General features: G+C 37.3%; 2 protein-coding genes across 7 annotated transcripts in view; one reads left to right on the plus strand and one right to left on the minus strand.

Moving 5' to 3' along the window:
• The first annotated feature begins 1,067 nt into the window (after positions 1-1,067).
• On the plus strand, positions 1,068-10,258 carry josd2 (Josephin domain containing 2). Its single transcript, XM_007256474.4, has 5 exons — positions 1,068-1,239; positions 2,975-3,124; positions 3,487-3,612; positions 5,873-6,067; positions 7,906-10,258. Exons 2-5 carry the CDS (start codon positions 3,003-3,005, stop codon positions 8,015-8,017), a joined length of 555 nt encoding a protein of 184 aa, XP_007256536.2. The 5' UTR covers positions 1,068-1,239; positions 2,975-3,002; the 3' UTR covers positions 8,018-10,258.
• Positions 10,259-12,344: 2,086 nt separating this feature from the next.
• The window catches only part of ttyh1 (tweety family member 1), a 64,244-nt gene continuing 57,223 nt past the window's right edge, over positions 12,345-19,365 (minus strand). For 3 of the 6 annotated variants that reach the window (XM_022674018.2, XM_022674019.2, XM_022674015.2), the window contains one exon: positions 12,345-17,656. In XM_022674018.2, the coding sequence (XP_022529739.2) occupies positions 17,573-17,656 (84 nt within the window). In that variant the 3' untranslated portion in view covers positions 12,345-17,572. Of the gene's footprint in view, positions 17,662-19,365 lie in introns of all 6 variants that reach the window. The other 3 variants (XM_049480400.1, XM_022674021.2, XM_022674020.2) reach the window with 2 other exon arrangements.

Raw genomic sequence — 19,365 nt, forward strand, 5'->3', positions numbered from 1 at the left:
TACAGTGAGAAATGCTAGCAAATCTGTTATCTAAAAACCTTTGTCGTAGAAGAAAAATGGAAATACATGGGTAGGCTTTCTTTATTTTTAGCAGAAATACTCAGGAATATCCTGAGCTAGTATATATTAAATTTGAGTTTTGTAGTATTATAAATGTAGTAAAATGCAGTATTTTTTGTTAACTTTGTCTAGAACTTAGAAATATGTCATATTCCAGTATAAACTTATTTATTTACTTATACATTATATTTTTTTATTTTGTTTAGTTGTCTAATCTTTACATTACTGTAGCCCATATAAATGTAAACAAATAAAACGAGGAAATAAAAGAACTTTTACCATTTTTATCATTTTTTCTATAGCAATATTTAATAATAACTTTAATCATAGACAGACAGTATTAATTTTGGTTATTCAAGACTTTTTTATATTCTTCATATATACTATATACTATATAGATTTTATGTATATTTTCAAATTTCAGATTCAGATTTTTCTACGTGAATAATATTATTTCCCAGCAATATTCTTTTTTCAGCAATAATAATTTATGTTGCTTTAAGAAAATATCGTCACAGTTCAGGGCGTCAACAACAACAATAGCGCTTCTTCCGGTGTTCTGTCGATTTTATGTTCAGGTACCAAAACCTGCCCCAAATAGAAGCAGGTAGGATCTTTCTATAGGCCAAAAGCATCATATATATATATATATATATATATATATATATATATATATATATATATATATATATATATATATATATATCAATTAAACAGAAGTATAGAATATCGATAGCAGAAGATATTTAGCAAAAATAGAGACATGTTAAAATCTGATAAGATTTTTTTTACTACTAATTTTTTTTGTGTTACTGTTATAAATTGCGAGTTACTCTTTTGTAACACTCAAGCATATAATAACAATAATAATCCGCTAAAAGTGTAAAATTCACACAAGAAAAACAGAATTATCATGAAAATCACATGAAAAGGTTCGAAACGTCTGAATCTGCGCATGCGCATAACGGCAAAGTAGCACATACAGGTGGGTAGCACTATTTGACAGGACACTTACACTCGCTCGGCTCTCAGCTAAATGCTAACACTCAGTAGCATCACCTCACTGAGGGCTGTCGGTTTAGATGTAAATGAAGCGTTTTTATAAGATTATATTTTATTTATGAACTCCTGAGATATCGGCTAAACGTCGTTTTAACTCGTAAGGATTCACAGTTAAAGGTAAGGACAGTTAACGGCTAACTATCTTAGCTAAAGTTAACTAACTAGGGGCGTGTGTGTTTCACTGAGTGCTGCTGTTGATTGGGTGATATTTATTTTTGTGTTATTAAATAATAATAAACGCTAAATATTAGTAGAGAGAGTGTGTTAAAAATGAGTGTGTCTGAGTGTGAATAAGTCCTTGATTGTTTTTTCGAGAAAACGACGTAAACGTTGGCTTTTTTCCACTATAATCATGTTTGAATTAGTCAGTTCCACCTTAAATTATATTATAAGCAATGCTGCGTTTAAGGCGGAACGGAAACTTCGAATGATAAACTAAACCCATTTTAGTGTTTCTAACTTACTTTAATTGTAAACTATGACTGTAACTAATATATGTTTTTGGTAGCTAGTCGATTAATCTGCCGATTATTTAGGTTGTTGACCCAAATCCCTCCCCATCATTTAATTTAATGGAGGCTTGTCTTGTGACATTATATTTAAAGGACCATTAGCGATTTATGTATTCAGTAATATCTCATAACATGACCAGAATGTGTCCTCAGATATTGATGAAACATACTGAGTTTTGGCAATGGCAGCCAATGACAGCTTCAACCAGTATGTTCTTATTTGATTTATACAGTATTTTATGGTATTCTGTGTGGGTTTTAGTCTCTGAATTCCCCCATACCTATTTCCACACTCCGGGTTGCCAGGTATACAACACAACAGCACCCAAACAGTGTACTGCATGAAAATGATTTAGATGACTATGTTTCTGCTGAACAGGTAATCACTGAGCTTCAGTAAGGTTAACTATCCATAGCTGGGAAATTTACCACCTCCATTATCTTAGAAGTAGAGGCGGACATTTGGAACCCAAACTAGTCAGCTAAGATCCGCCGCTGTTCTTATTAGGAGAAAAAAGGCCCTTTAAATTATAAGCACTAAGAATCTTAACTGGCAGAACTAAAATTTAAATACATGTATTTTGTAATATAAATATATATTAATCGAGGTCTGCGTTTTCCTCTCTTATAATAATAGTAATAATAATAATAATAATAATGATAGTAATTAGAGCTGGGTATCGTTTTTAAAATTGTCGATACCAGTAGCTATTCCCAGACAATACTTTTTTCGATACGTTTTTTTTTCTAAATTGTAACCAAAGAAAACAATCATTATTATTACATAGCATTTTTGTGGCACTTTATCAATTATTGTTCTTACGCATATTGCTGTGTGCATTTCACTTTTAAGAAGTTTTAGAAGAGGAAAAATTTCAGCATTACATTGACAAATTAATTTATATTTGTGATGTCAATCACTTAGAAAAAATTATAATATTTTTTAATGCTCTAGTTCCCTGTATTTTTGAGAGGGGGTGTAATAATAGTGCAGTATGGTTTAGGTCAGGCAGACTAGAGCTTTTTACTGTACTTTAATATCTCAGGTTAGGAGAGGCGGGAGACAGCGTGTTAGCAAGAGACAGTGCGAAAGCAAGCTAGGGTCTGAGACCAGACCCTTTTCAATTTATCACAGATAGTTTACTGGCTCAGGCTTTTATCTGCACTTTTATTATGAAATATTAATAATAAATATTAATACATTTGAGTAAAGAGCAATACAGGCTGGACTACTTAAGGATTATTCGTTAAAATGTAATAATTAGCATTTGTCTATTATGTTGACTAATTGTTAACACTGCTGTAATGATGTGTGTGTGTGTGTGTGTGTGTGTGTGTAGGTGGTCAGCTGCCTGTGTGTGAGGGAGAATGAGCGAGGTGGAGGTGTTTCATGAGAAGCAGAGGTTGGAGCTGTGCGCCATCCACGCATTAAACAACGTACTGCAGGAGAGAGTTTTCACTAAAGAGACGGCGGATGAGATCTGCAAGCGGTGAGAATACCCAGCCTCTTCACTCTTACTCACCTGTAGACTTCTGGAGAAATTTGTTTAAAAATTGCAATGTATTTTAGAAGGAAACTAAATATCGCGATACCCTTTTTTATATTATTATTATTATTATTATTATTATTATTATTATATTATATTTATTCTTCTGATAGAACGAAACTTTGTTATAGTTAAAGCTTAAACAATTTTATTAATGGAAAATATTGCATTTTTAAAAATAAAATAAATAAAAAAGCTGTTAGAAGAGAAGATATCTATAGCACTCATTTAGCAAGCACTTAGCCCCATAGCACCTAGGACACAGTTTTGGATAGACAAGATGTTATATTGTTTGTGTTTTTCAGCCTCGCCCCGCAGTGTGTGGTGAACCCGCACCGCTCGGTGTTGGGGACAGGGAACTATGATGTGAACGTGATTATGGCAGCGCTCCAGAGCCGGGGACTGGCCGCAGTGTGGTGGGACAAGCGAAGGTCAGTTTATCAATCATTTACCAAATACCACGTAAATCAAGCATAGTGATCTGTAATAGACACATGCTGCCTGCGTCTGTGGTGTACGCCTGATTACCACAGGCCCGTTGGTCCCATTTGGCTCAAAACACATAATTTTAAAAAAGTCAAACATGTTGGTGGTAGTATCATGGTCTTTGGGCTGATTTGCTGCTTCTGGCTCTTTAAAAAATTACTGTAATTTATGGAACCACGAATTATGCTTTCTACCTGTAAATCCTGAAAAGGTAATATGATTAAAAAAGCTAAAACAAAATGAATCTGTAAGGGGGCATTTTCACAACACGGTACCTGGTAGTTTAAGTGGTGTTCACTATTGACTTAGTAAATACGTGAAATCAGTAGCCTTATCTTATTTACCTATTAAATACACAGTACTTATCATAATGTAAAATAAAGTGTTACCCAAACTTTACTCTCCGTAGTATTAACAAACGATAGATAGCAGAATTGTCTTGGAGTAAGGTTTCGTTTTAAGCCCAGGTAGAGCTGGGCGATGAATCGATTTTATCGGTTAATTCGAATTTACGGTTAAGGACGCTGTGTTTTTATAAAAATCGATTTTCTCTGAGTTTTAATTTTCACCACTGACGCTCCCCTGTGGGGCCCGTACTTTAGACTGAGCTTAGCCCCGCCCCTCCCGCGCACCCCCGCCTCTCTCTCCCTCCCTCCTGCGAGCAACCCACACAACACACGCAACATGACGGCGGAGCTTTTGTTTAGGTTTTTGCGGCATCGGACATAGACCAAACAGGTTCTCGCTGTAAGGTGCGTTTAAACCAATTGCTTCTAAACATAGCAGCGCAACAAATTTATCTCTACACCTTAAACAGAAGCGGAGTGGGAGAAGTGCTGCTCCCAAAGGAATGAACGCAGCAGCAGCAGCACACCATCCACAGTAAAACAAGCAATTGTCCCTAAAACATCTTCCAACCATGTACGAGGTTCTGTATGCACTACAGTTTATGATTTTATACATATTCTTTTTATAGAACACTGGCACTTTATTTAAAAGCTTTGTTTTGCAATTGAATCCCAATGTGGAAAAGTCTTTACTTAATAGCATATTGGACTTGTTTTCTATTTTTTAAGTTTTACCAAAAAGGACACCATTTTATTTCTTTCTATTTGTTTTTTGAGGGTGGGTTTATTTATTTATTTTTTAAGTTTGAGGGTGCATTGTGTCAGTACCCAAACTATGTTTAGCTTTCTAAAAGTTACTAGATGTTCTCACTGTTTACAATAGTTTTTTTTTTTTACTGTTACTGGTTGCACTTTAACCACAAAGGGGACATTTAAGTGAAAACTAATTAAATAAAAACTAGTTTTCAACCATTTCTTTATCATCTTTAATTAGATTTTTAGTAGGGGGAAAAAATTGAATCAAATCGGATCGAAAATCGGATTAAAAAAAAAAATCGAAGATTTTTTTTTTTTGGGCCATATCGCCCAGCTCCAAGCCCAGGTCTGTAACATGTCCACTGCTTTTTAAATATACACTGTATTTGCATTCCTGTCTTTAATTGTCTTACCTTGTGTACTGGTGTGCAGTCATGTTGGAACAGAAATGAGCCATCTCTATACTGTTCATGCAAAGTTGAAAAATCTCTACAAACCTCTTGGCACGTTGAATCATTAGGAGCCGAGCCCAACACCTGAAAAACAGCCTCACATTATAATCCCCCCCTCCACCAAACTTTACACTTGGTACAATGCAGTCAGACAAGAACCATTCTTCTGGTAACTGCCAAACCCAGACTCGTCTATTGAATTGGCAGATGGAGAAGTGTGATTCATCTCTCCAGAGAACACGTCTACACTGCTCTAGAGTCCAGTTCTTCCTCTTGACTGTGAGTTGCTGTAGTTCCCAGTTGCTTCCACTGTGTTATAAGATCACTGACAGTTGGCTGTGGAATATTTAGTAGTGAGGAAATTTCACGACTGGACGACTGGTTGCACAGGTGTCGTAACTCTATTACAGTACCATTCTGGAGTTCTCTGTGCTCCTGAAAGAGACCCATTCTTTCACTACTCTTTGTAGGAGCAGTCTGCAGCATGCCCTGGCTGCTTGGTTTTTATACACCTGTGGCCGTGGAAGTGATTGAATTACCTGAAAATAGGAATTTTGAATGGATGAGTGGATGAATATTGTTGGCAGTATAGTGTACTCCTCTTGTTGTTCTATCTACTGGGTTGATGTTGATTGTGTTCTCTCCCGTAGGTCGGTGCAGAGTTTGTGTCTGGATAAGGTGCAGGGCTTCATTTTAAACGTGCCGTCGCGGGTCTCTCTGGGAATCGTGTCTCTCCCGCTGAGACGCAGACACTGGCTGGCGGTGCGGCAGGTGAACGGACACTACTACAACCTGGACTCTAAACTAAAGGGTCCTGTCTGCATCGGGGGGGGGACAGAACTCAGGTGAGTCCTGCTAACCTACAGACTCACACACTGAACATGGCACGTCGTTTCACAGAACATCTACAAATTCAAAAACATTATTATTATTATTTTTTATTTATTCCACAATTTATTTTCTCCACAATTTGGAAGCCCAGTTAGGCCAATTTATATTTCTACTTTAAGTCAATATGTTGTTTACTGCGTAGCCTGTATGACTGCTTGGGCTCGGTATTGCCTACAATTTTTGAAATTTGAACTCGAGACTGATACCAAACCAATACCTATTTTCTTATTTGTTGCAAAAAACAAAACAAAAAAAAAAAACTAAAATTATAATTATAGGGTGCCGAGTAATCCAGCAACAGGCTTAGAGCTGGCACTATGATCGGGAGATTGCATTTGGTTTGAATCCCGCTTATGTAGCTTGCCATCAGCTGCCACAGCCCTGAGAGAGCACAATTGGCCTTGCTCTCTCTGGGTGGGTAGATGGCGCTCTTTCCCCACATCGCTGCGGTAAGATGATGTATCAGAACCGAGTTGTGTGTTGACAACTTGAATGGAATAAGGTGTATTTGAATTAGGGGTGTGCCATATCATATCGTACATGATAATATCGCCAAAAGTTTTTAATATCGTGAACGATATTTTACCCTGAAATATCCTGCCATATCATTACATTAGGGTTTACTTTTTTTGCTGTTTTTAGCAAAAGAAAAGTTCCCACTGTTCTCATTTCCCATAATATATCTACTAGAAACAGATTTTGTCCAGTATCATTAATTTTTTAATTAAATACTGGATATATGGAGATATGTAGAGCGCATTATGAGTGTCATGACATTCTGGATCATTGACTTCTGTTACAAATCTGATACATTTCTTGTATTTTTTCTCCGTTAGGGGTGTGCCATATCATATCGTATGCAATAAGAAAATTTAACATTAATTTTGGTGCAGTAGTGTAATCTTGAAATCATTTTTTAAATTCAGTATTTCGTCATATTAATCAAGAGTATCATTATCGCGATAATACCATGAAATATCGTGATATTATTTTAGGGCCATATCGCCCACCCCTAATTTGAATCTTTAGAAGAAGATCCAGATTTTGATTTACATTTAGATCACTTTGGCCACTTGGCATGTTTATGTGCATTTTCATGTGAAGTATTGAAAATAAGCATAGATTTATTATTTATTATTATTATTTTTTTAAATAAATAGATTTCTGTACTCTTTAGTGCCGAGACATCAGTCGGTGCCTTTTGCCTTTTGGTTCGTGAATTTTGATGCCCTAGTGAGTGCCCTGTCTGTACGCAGCTGTCTGAGTTCATGTGACCGTGTCTCTGTGTCGCTCTGCAGTTTGTAACACGAAGGCAGGAATGTGTGGGGGATTGTGGACCAATCACAGCTGCTGCTGTCTGTGAAGAGCAATTACATTTGTGGGGATCAATAAAAGTCTATTTGCTGGTCTATTTTCATACATAAGTCACATCGGATTATAAAGTGCATTTGCGATTTTTGGGAAAGTGCACCTTTTAGTGTGGACAATACAGTAGTTACCCTGTATTCATGTGATTTCACCACCAGTATTCTTTACTGCGTTTTAACTCTATTTAACTCTATTTACTCCACTGAGTGGAGTAGTGAATCAGTAACTTTAGTAAGTCTAATTGAGGGGCGAGTCTTAGGGAGTTTCGAACACCTTTGTTTAACTAAAAATATTCAATAAAAATATTCAGCATAAATTTATAAGAATATTTTTTTCCAGTACGCCCCCTACATTTTGTGTGGTGTATTACAGTCTGTCAGAGCGAATGTTTGAATCATATGAGCACATATACTTTTCTCTGCAGGTCGTTCCTCTGTGAGCAGTTGTCTCAGGATGTGGCGGAGATGCTCCTGGTTGTTCAGAGGGAAGTGGAGGATGATGGGACGTGGCTGATGGCGGAAGACTCCAGGAAGTGATATTTCTCAGGTCAAGAAGTTTTCTGTGGGTTTTTAAACCACACATGCATGCTGGGATGGGGGTGGGGGGTGACAGGCATGCAGGGACACTGAGGGCAGTTTAGCGTGAGGCCCCTCCCCCTCCCGTGCAGAATGTCACTACCAAAGACTGAAGGATTACTCACCAGGCTGGTCACTCACAGAGAGGTCCATTCAGAGGTCAATAAAGGGACGTCTCTCCTCCTGAAGGAGCACCGAGGCTGAGTGTCCGAGTGGACTCAGTGAAGACACTACTTACACTTACTGCAGCTCTCTCTCTCTCTCTTTCTCTCTTTCTCTCTCCTTGTCTTTCTTTCTCTCTCCTTCACTTCTCATGGACATGAAGGTCATGGTGATTTTGCTTTCATATATTTCTTTGAACTCTCAAATTCTTATTTAATAGAAATATATATTCTCTATTAAACAGATTCTCTGAAATCAACAAAGGGTTAAAGCTCTAATTAAAGCTCTAATATTTAGTTAACCCAAAATAACCTGTTGCTCATGCCTTACTTTCTTAATCATATTACTGTAAATGTCACAATTATCATTAATGAACAATAATTTAATAGGCTCTAAAACAGAGAACCCCTGGGTGCTCCATAATACATATTAAATCAAACTGCCACTGATTCACAACAGTGTGTGCACGAGGAATACACTCAATATGGTAATAAACCAAAGGTTCAAGGTGTTAAAGGATAACACTTTACAAAAAGGCTGCATTTAATGAACAGTACTTACAACAGAAAGTCTCAATTAATTATTAATGGACGCTTATTAAGACCATATTAATCAATGCAAAATTTCTACACTAATGTTTCAGCTCATTATTATTATTTACAACAGTCTTAGACATTTAGTACCGTTTTAATGTTAGTTTATTAGTTGTAACAACAATGTTTATTACTGTTTAGAAAAAAAAAGCCCCAGAACATGATGCTCCCACCACCATGCTTAACAGCTGGCGCAGTGCACAATTCCCAAAGGTTTTTTCTTTGTCCAGGTTCTTCAGCTAAAATCAAGCCAGCATTACAATGGCAGTGACACATGCAGGTGTGCAGTTCATGGCAGACCTGGTCCATGGTGTTTTTTTAACTGATTGTTCCTAACCAGTGATTTAAACCAGTTTCCTCTGAGGGTGATGTTTATTTGAGACTTTTTTCCAAACTTAAGCTATAGTAGTATAATAGTATCTAGACACTTCTTCAAAGATTAGTCATTTTTGGACCTTCTCGCATCTGCTTTCATATCATTGCATTATTAAATTGTTTGATTGATTGATTATTGGTTCTGTTTAATACAGAATTCCTACTGAGAATCTGTGGTGAAGTGTTGGGGTGATTGATGGTTAATATAGCAGATCTTGTGGCATTCCACAGGGTTTTACTCTAGGGCCAATACAACTAATGTTAATAGTTATAAAACTGTAGTTCTAAGATCAAAATCCTGAAGTGTACACTCACATAGTTAGAGGTTAAAGCACTAAACACAGACAAATTTAATGTTAAAAAAAATTACAGAAATTTTTCGATTTCTCTCCTTAATATTTAATGCAAGCAGCAAGTATCATTAATTGACATATCTGATTAATGTTTAAATGATGTCTTTACTATTTATTACTGTAATAAGTACTGTTAATTGATGTATCCTTATTGTAAAGTGTTAACTAATTATGATTATTGATTTCAGCAACCCGCCCTCCTCCTGTTTCTGTTAAGTATTTTATTCATTTTGTTCCAGAGAAGGACAGTTCAAAGAAATAATTGAAACCAAATGGTTGTGTTCATGAGTCTCTCTCTCTCTCTCTCTCTCTCTCTCTCTCTCTCTCTCGCTTTCTCTTTCTCTCTTTCTTTCTCTCTCTCTCTCTCTCTCTCTCTCTCTCTCTCTCTCTCTCTCAGGATAAGTTCTAACACTTTCTGTTTTTTTTTTCTTCACTCATTCTGTATCTATGCACTGCACTGCTGAAGTAGGGTGTGTGTGTGTGTGGGTGTGTGTGTCAGGGTTTGTGTGTCAGAGTGTGTGTATTACTATGCACAGAACTGCTACAGCACAGTTAGGTAGTCTCTGTAAATATAATTAATTTACTAGTGTGTGTGTGTGTGTGTGTGTGTGTGTGAAAGAGAGTGTGTGTGTGATTTTTCACTCTTGCCACGTCAAGCAGCTCAGAGGACACTTCCGGAGCGTTCACTAATAAAGTGAATAAGTATTTAAATGAACGTGCGTCTGTGTCCTGTATTTATTATGGTCTCTACTGGTTACACTGGGTTGTATTGTGTGAACTGGGATGGAGAGCTTATTGTGATCTAGAGCAGAACTCTATATACAGGGGTTGCACAATGAAACAGAAACACCTGGTTTTAGAGCACAATAATTTATTGTGGTGACGGACAGTTCTGGTGGAAACAGGAGAGTTGAGGTGCACATTTGAATTCTGCAGTGATTTGATCAGCCGTGGTTTTATTTTTTTCTGGATACAATCTGGGTTAGCACCCGAACATCCCTTTCAGACAGCTTCCTCTTACAGCGTCCACAGTTAATCCTGTTGGATGTGGTTCGTCTTTCTTGGTGGTATGCTGAACGAATGAAGATTGGCCACCAGGCTGCTCCAATTTAGCCATGAAACCTCCCACACTAAAATGACAGGTGTTTCACTTTCATAGTCCTGTACATCACAGCTTTTTTAATGTATTTTAATGTACACAGTAAAGTACATTTCAATAAAAGTTACACTCTAACATTAATATCCAGATTTAATTCTAGTAAATATACAGTATCCAACCAGCAATATTCCTGGTGGGCACAACTACATACTGATGGCATACTTATAACAGAGGACACAACCCAATATTCCACGCAACGTTGAGTAAACTTTTTTTTGTATCACCTGTTAAGTAAAGGTAATATTTACAAAAAATTTGGAGTACATTTTTTGAGTGCATTTCACTTGCTTATTTTTAGTACATAAAGTGCACAGTTTAATATTTTTTACTGCTGAAAAATAAGGTAACAGTGGGGATTTTACTCAGTGGTATAAAAAAAAGTTTGGGCACCCCTGATAATTTTCTTGATTTCCCTTTAAAAATCATTGGTTGTTCAGATCAGCAATTTCAATTAAATAAATAACATATAGCAGATGAACACAGTGATATTTGAGAAGAGAATGAATGAATGAAATGGAAGTGTATAAAGTGTGCAATAATTCTCTAAACACAATTAGGCGGGTGCATAAATCTGGGCACTCTTGTCGTTTAATTGATTTAAATATCATTCATTGCAGTCATTGCACCCAGACATTGTCCAATGCGGACCCAAACCGATAAACTACTGAGAAGGATTAATTCTGACAGTGTTTATTTAAAGCGGCTGAACTTTTCTTGTGTTTTACGGTGCACGTGCTTTGCGGCACAGTAAACTCACAGACCAAGATCACTAAACGCTCTCCTCAGCCAATCAGATCTGTGCAGACCGCTGCCCCAGGTAGTGAATTGGGACGAAGTTAAAACAACCTCATTATATATATATATATATATATATATATATATATATTTATATATATATATATATATATATATATATATTTATATATATATACATATATGAAACATCTAAGTTAGTTTTTCCCGGCCATGTCCCAATTCACTACCTGGGGCAGCGACACAAATCTGATTGGCTGAGGAGAGCGTGATCTTACGCCACACATTGTTTTTAACTTTCAGTGCAATATCCTGTATAATATATATATATATATATATAGTATACAGGACACATACGTATATACAGGATATTGCACTGAATCATAACACAAGTTAAAAATGGTGCCGATCCAGACCTTGGACTGACAAAATTTTCTCCAACTGGACCGTACTGAATTCTAATGAAATACCTCTGGTTTAGAGGAAGGATATAAAAAGCTATGTCAGAGATTTCAGCTGTCAGTTTCCACTGTGAACAACATAGTGAAGAAATGGAAGAACCACATGCACAGTTCTAGGTAAAGCATTTTCAAGCCAGTGTAACACCTCCATGATGACATCATAGAGGCCGTGGATTCAGCTTGAGGATGCCCCACAGGTGCTCAACTAGGTTTATGTCGTTATTATGCTGGAAAACTCTTGTGTAGACCAGTTTCCGAAGTGGCGTGCATCATATACTGTCCTATATTTCAATATTATTATACATTGTTCCACCACAACTGTCCCATATGACCATACAATACATTGTCATATACAGTGAGGAAATTGGTAGGTGTTAAACGAGACTCCTGCTCTCCACAGTTCCCACAAAAATTCCATAGACAGGAGGCCAGTTCAGTTTTAGCACTGTACTTTATTTCAGCTGTATTAGACTCTGTAGTGGAAAAGGATGCCATTCAAAAGGAGCAGATAAAACCATAGAAACGCAGGGTTTAGGATTAACATGATCCAGAGGGGAAAGGATGGGGGGGGGGGTTAATGCAATGGCAAATGGAGCATATATATGTATATATAATATATATACACACAACATCTCATGTAAACCCCACACACACACACGCACATATAGTGTTTTGCCCTTTTTACAGTTCTCTCAGGTGAGTTAGCACATTCCTGCAGATTAGGGTGGATGCTCTCGAGTTAGAATGCGGCGGTCAGAACGAAAAAAGCTACGTTTTGTTACCGAACAGATTCATGTTGTTCGTTTTATAGAAGTTATAAAACTAAAGGCAGTTCAGGTCAGGGAGTAGAAATGGCTGACCCAGTCAAATTCTGCATCAGTGTTTTTTAAAACCCGTTACACAAAGCAGTAAAAAATCTCACACACACACACATACAGACACACACACACACACATACATACATACACACTTCAGTGAATAAGACTGCGGGAATGTTATTAAAATTCCTGTACTTTACCTACATTTATCACATTTTCACAGTGCATTAAATTCAACAACAAGGCCTAAAACTGAGCCGTCCACCCTTCCTGTAGCTGCTGCTGTGTTCAGAGATGGCAGATTATAACTTTATATTATATTACTGGCATCTTTATTTAAAAGCTACTGAGCCTCAAAATGAGCTGTTTTTAACTAAAGTACTATACAATAATACAATATGGGAATATTACATTAAACTGATTTCTCACTTTAGGCCAGATACCCATACCCAATATCCTTATTTATAACCATATTTATTTATATCCGAACCATCTATACCTACAGTTGCAAGATAAAGTATGTGAATCATTTGGGATTACTTGGATTTCTGCATAAATTGGTCATTAAATGTGTTCTGATCTTCATCTAAGTCACAACAATAGACAAACACAGTCTGCTTAAACTAATACCACACAAAAAATATATATGTTTGCATTGTTTTATTGAACACAACATGCTAACATTCACAGTGAAGGGGGAAAAGTATGTGGGATTTAATAATTGGTTAATCCTCCTTTGGCAGCAAAAACTTCAACCAAACGTTTCCTGTAGCTGCAGATCAGACCTGCACAATAGTCAGGAGGAATTTTGGACCATTACTCCTCCAGTTCAGCTATAATATTCTTGGGATATCTGGTGTGAATCGCTCTCTGGAGGTCAGGACTCTCCAGAAGGCGTATTTTCTTCTGTTGAAATCATTTGGTTGTTGATTTACTACTATGTTTTGGGTCGTTGTCCTGTTGCATCATCCATCCTCTGTTGAGCTTCAGTTGGTGGACAGTTTTCCTGCAAAATGTCTTGGTTAACTTGGGAATTCATTTTTCTGTTGATGAGGCCAGGCCCTAAAGGCAGCAAAGCAGCCCCAAACCATGATGCCCCCTCCACCATATTTCACAGTGTTGTTCACAGGTTTTGATGATGGTGTGCTGTGACTTTTTTTTCTCTCCACGCGTAAACCCCCCCCGGCCCCCTGACTGTGAGCAGTTTAAGCAGACTGTGTTTGTCTTTTGATGTGACGTAGATGAAAATCAGAACACATTTAATGACCAATTTATGCAGAAATCTAAGTAATCCGAAAGGGTTCACATATTTTTCTTGCAACTGTATATCCATCATCCATACCCAAACCATCTACACCAGGGGTGTCCAAACTACGGCCCGCGGGCCATTTGCGGCCCGTTTCCTTTTTTGGAGCGGCTAGCGAGGTATTTTAGAAATAGAATGAAAGTTGGCCCGCTGTTAAGCAGGTTTTTATAATGTGAGATTCAAAGTTTGAACGCTAGGTGTCAGAAACGGGCCAAAGAGTCTAAAAGCAGAGAGAATGCGCATTTCTAGCTCAGAAAAACAGAGTAATAAAGTCTAAAAGCGGAGAGGGTGCGCATTTCTAGCGCAGAAAAACGGGCCAAAGAGTCTAAAAGTGGAGAGAGTGCACATTTTTTGCGCAGAAAAACGGGCCAAAGAGTCTAAAAGCGGAGCGAGTGCGCATTTCTAGCGCAGAAAAACGGGCCAAAGAGTCTAAAAGCGTAGAGAGTGCACATTTCTAGCGCAGAAAAACGGGCCAAAGAGTCTAAAAGCGTAGAGAGTGCACATTTCTAGCGCAGAAAAACGGGCCAAAGAGTCTAAAAGCGGAGAGAGTGCGCATTTTTTGCGCAGAAAAACGGGCCAAAGAGTCTAAAAGCGGAGAGGGTGCGCATTTCTAGCGCAGAAAAATAGGCCAAAAAATCTAAAAGTTGCCGTAATTAAGGAGTTTAATATTAAGAGACATCATGAAATGAAACATCACTTTGAAAAATCTTAGTTTATACAACACTGTCAAAGATAGATAAAGATAGTGAGTCAAGTAAAATGGTGTGTAAATGAAATAATCAGGAAAATGTATTATTTAAAGTGGTATATTTCATTATTTGTTTTATTACAGAGTGTGGCCCGTGACTTCAAATATATTTCTCCTTCTGGCCCCCAACAAAAAAAGTTTGGACACCCTTGATCTACACCTAAACCCACCATCCATACACAAACCATCCATACCTATACCCATCATCCATACCTACACCCATCCATGTACCCAAACTGTCTACACCTATATCTATTAGAATCCACTGGCACTTTAGGAGTGGAGTTGAATTCCCAGAATTAAAATTACTAGATCCGTAATTAAGTGCTATGTTGGTCTGGGTGTAGGCTAAGCCTTAGCTTAGCTAGTAGCAGTAAAACAGCTGCAGAACTTTATGCTGAACTATTAATCTGAACTGAATTACAGACTGTAAATGTAGGGATTTACCTGAGCCGAGCTCTACTTTGCACAGCCTGTCCAACATCACAGCAGTATCATCTGTGGGCGGAGCCTGGATATTATTGTTATTACTGAGATACTGTTTATCCCCTGTACATCTACTATAGATCTACTGTACATCTACTGTATATCTACTGTGTCGTGCAGTAAACATCACAGATAAGGCAAATTTCACACACTTCACTGAGGGGAACATTCTTATAATCCATTACCTGCACCGATACATGCAAACACAACTTTCCTCCAATCAGCTTTTTTTGTTCTGACTCTGACCGTGTGCTGTACAGTCGTTTTATCTGGCGGTTTCATCATTACTGTCAGATAGAGGAGAAAAAAAATCTTTTGCAAGCAAAAATGTGTTCATAGGTTTGCTTACTTACATTTTTTAAATCAAATTTGATTTAAAATCTTGAAGAAAATGGCATTTTATTAAAAACCATCAGTAATCAGTCCTTATTTTCTGAAATATTACCTACTTTATCCAAATTTTGACTTAGTATTTTCAAAAATATATATATATATATATTTTCTTAATTTGATTCAAAATAAAAAAAAAAGTTAATATTGTGTTGACCTGTGTCTCAATAAAATTAATTTCTTTGTTGTCTTTTTTGAAAAGTTATTTATTATCTTACTTAAAGGGAATATAATATACTTCTTTTTACACAGAAATGGTAAAAATGTTTTTGAATTCTTTGCACAAAATCACTCTCTCATAAAGAGATCTCACCACCAGTTTTAGTCCCTTTCAGATTCAGCCGTTTAAGGACCCTGCCCATTTTTATGCAAATAAGCGGTTGCTGGACACGCCCCGTGTACGTTCTGCTATTTTGCCACGGACAGTAGATCAGTACAGTACAGATCCCTCCCTCAGACAAAGTCTTACTGTGTCCTGTATTCGGTTCTTAACCAGCAGACCGAAGAGGCTCTGGTGGGGTTTCGGGTTCGGGGTGGAGCCAGGGTGGATCTATACAGTTTTCCTTATTGTGATGTCACAATAAGGGAGCCACCCAAACAACGGGCTCATAGAAGCATATGATGAATCCTGTTAGCACACTCTCACTCTTTCAGCTGATTCATGGAAAATGGATCGATTGTTTTTTTTTTTCATGCTTGGAATGTTTATAAGGGCAATCGAGACCCAAGTGGAGATATAAAAAACACAAAAGTGATTTTTGCAAGCTATGTCCCCTTTAAAATAATGACTTTTTATATAATAACCTTGCTTACGAAATGAATTATTTCCATAATGCCTTATAATTGAACTTTTGAACTGCAATTTGTCTGATTTATTCTTCCCCGATATTATTTTGGTATCTCAAAATAACAAAATAATGATCTAATTTCTCAATAGACTGGCTAATTTTTAGGTTGAGACGTTTTGATTAATAATGTCAACACAATAAGTCTTTTTTCCTCTTCTATCTGCAGAAATGAGAGGAAGGGAGCTTCAGTTTTTTGGAGCGATGCCATAATGTGCAGAAATATGCCAGGAGTAAAGATGTATTATTGCTGTGTACGTTGAGGCCGCTGTCTGGGACGTCAGCGACAGAGGTTATATTGCTCGGCTGCTTCGATATATATATATATATATATTTTTTTTTTTTTCCCAGTCAGCAGCCAGTGGAGAGGCTGGCCAGTGTTAGCCCTCTCAGATAAATTATATATTATTATATATTTATTTATTTATATTTGAGAGACACTGTAAGGCCTCTTCTTTTTCTCTTTTTTTTTTTTAAATCATCAAAGTGCATCAACACTCAAACGTCATCATTTACAGTGAATATATATATTTATAGTATCAGAGGGTATATAAGGTTATACAGGATTGCCACCTATAAAAAAGGTACAGTCAAATATTTAAAAAAGAGAAACGGAACCGAAATAAAGAGTGCCCGACGAGCTGCATAATCATACAAAGAATTTGTGCCATTGTTTCTAAGTGTTTCCGTGACGACGATATTATAAAAACTCCAAAACAAAGTGGTAAAACATTTAAAAAATATATAGAATACTACAGAAACGCCCACACCATCCCAAATCCGCCCTCCGGCAAATGTTCACAACGACACTAAACAGATGGGTTGGGATGGGGGGGGGGGTTGGGGGGCAGTGGTGGCTTATACATCTCAGACTATAATTTTAATATCTGTCAATCAGAGCGCCAGTCTGTTCTGGCTAAGTGCTTTTAGAGCTCGGCGCATCTGCTCTCACAAACATCTACGCTCGTCTGGTTTCACTAAAGTGTCCGTCCATATCCGTATCCATATGAAAACTAAATATCTGTTATATTTCATCTGCTTCTTTTTTTTAATACTGTACATAAAAATTAGTGCGAATACAGGTTCCTGGAGTGGGCGTGGTTAGGGTGTGATTGATTACCCCCGTAGCCCGTCAGCATGCTGGGAGAGTACTGTACTTCGGGAAGGCCGCGATTGGTTGATTGGTTGGAGCGATGCGGACAGATCCGGATCCAGCAGGAAGAGGAGGAGGAGCGATGCAAAGAGAAGAAAAAGAGAAAAGCAGCAAATATTAAACAAAGAAGAACAGACTGTCAAAAATATTCAATAACAGAGGTGTGATGGATTTCTATTGGGTCTCTGTAGCTTTTACTCTGTTTTCTACCTGTTGGTTCAGTAGCTGCAGCAGATTTCTGACTGTGTGAATAGGGGAGATAGCCCTGTGAGGAAGACTACACACTGATGAAGAGTGAGGGCTGGGGGGGGGGGGGGGGGCACACCTATTATGCTAATAATTGATACCATGAGCCAATAGGAAAGAGAAATAGGATTTTTTGTGTAGTATACTAAGAAATGTTTGATAAACTTAGTGTAATTTAGTGTGTCAAAGCTGTTTATTTTATGTCATACATTCTTGATATATTTTGAATATATTTTGATAAACTAACAGCACTGGTCAAAAGTTTGGAAACACCTTCTCATTCCAAATCTTATTTTTTTTCCTACATTGCAAATTTAAACAAACCAAAATACTCTGTGAAGCATTTAGGTGCTCTTATCTGGGGGGCTGTTAACTTGCGGTTTCTGAGTCTGGTAACTCTGATGAACTTATCCTGTGCAACAGAGAAATCTCTTACTCTTCCTTTCCTGGAGCAGTCCTGATGAGAGCCAGTTTCATCATAACGATCATAGTGGTCTTTGAAACTGCACTTAAGGATACTTTCAAAGTTTTCGGATTGACTGGACTCAAAGGATTCGGACTGACCTTCATTTCTTCATTTTTCTTTACTTAGTTGTGTAGTTTTCTGCCATAATATGGATTAGAACATTACTCAAAAAGAGCTATTCACTTTAGACCAACTCTACCTCTTCACAACTTTACAACTGATGCTCTCAAACACATTAAGAAACAAGAAATTCAAGTTATTAACTCTTGAGAAGTTGAATCTTGACTCTACCTCAAAAAAATGACCCAGAAAATCCAGCCAAGATGTTCAAAGCTGTCATCTAAAGCCCTGTCCGTAAGGAATAAGCTTCTCAGGGGATACTGGGGTAAGTTTCTCTTTTATGGGGGTCCTCTGTGATTTATTTCTTGTCCGGAACGACCATATATGTGTTTTTCTTAGATGTCCTCTGAGAAAAACTACAGGCTGAATTATCTACAGTTTTTCGCTGAACTCTGTGGTCCTCTGGTAATTTTAGTCCCATTCGGATCCACATTTCTGAGTTTTGTCACCTCACATTTAATAAATTAGCTATTTGTCCACTGAAACGCCCTGTAATTACACTTTAGGTGCGTGTTTCCATGGAGATACAGGTAAACACAACAGGGAGTGGAAATGGAGGAGCTACTGAACGTGATGTCACGTGACCAAGAAAGCCAAAAAACTCACTGGTCCTCCTGTTTTTTCGATTGCAGTCCGGATGCAAGAATTTTTTCACAGACGTCCCCCTGAGAAACTAATCCCGTCCAGATAGGGCTTAAAAAATATAATGTATAAAACATATTCTAGTTTGTTTAGCACCTTTTGTCTTCATAATATGAATGTTTTCAAACTTGTGACTAGAACTGTATTTATATATCAGTAATCTAACATGTCATGTTTATTAATAATGTCTGCTGTGAGTCTATCAAAAGAGTGGAGTAAGATAAATGATATTG

Source organism: Astyanax mexicanus, chromosome 6 (assembly GCF_023375975.1).
Source record: "Astyanax mexicanus isolate ESR-SI-001 chromosome 6, AstMex3_surface, whole genome shotgun sequence".
In the NCBI taxonomy this organism is placed as follows: Eukaryota; Metazoa; Chordata; class Actinopteri; order Characiformes; family Acestrorhamphidae; genus Astyanax; species Astyanax mexicanus.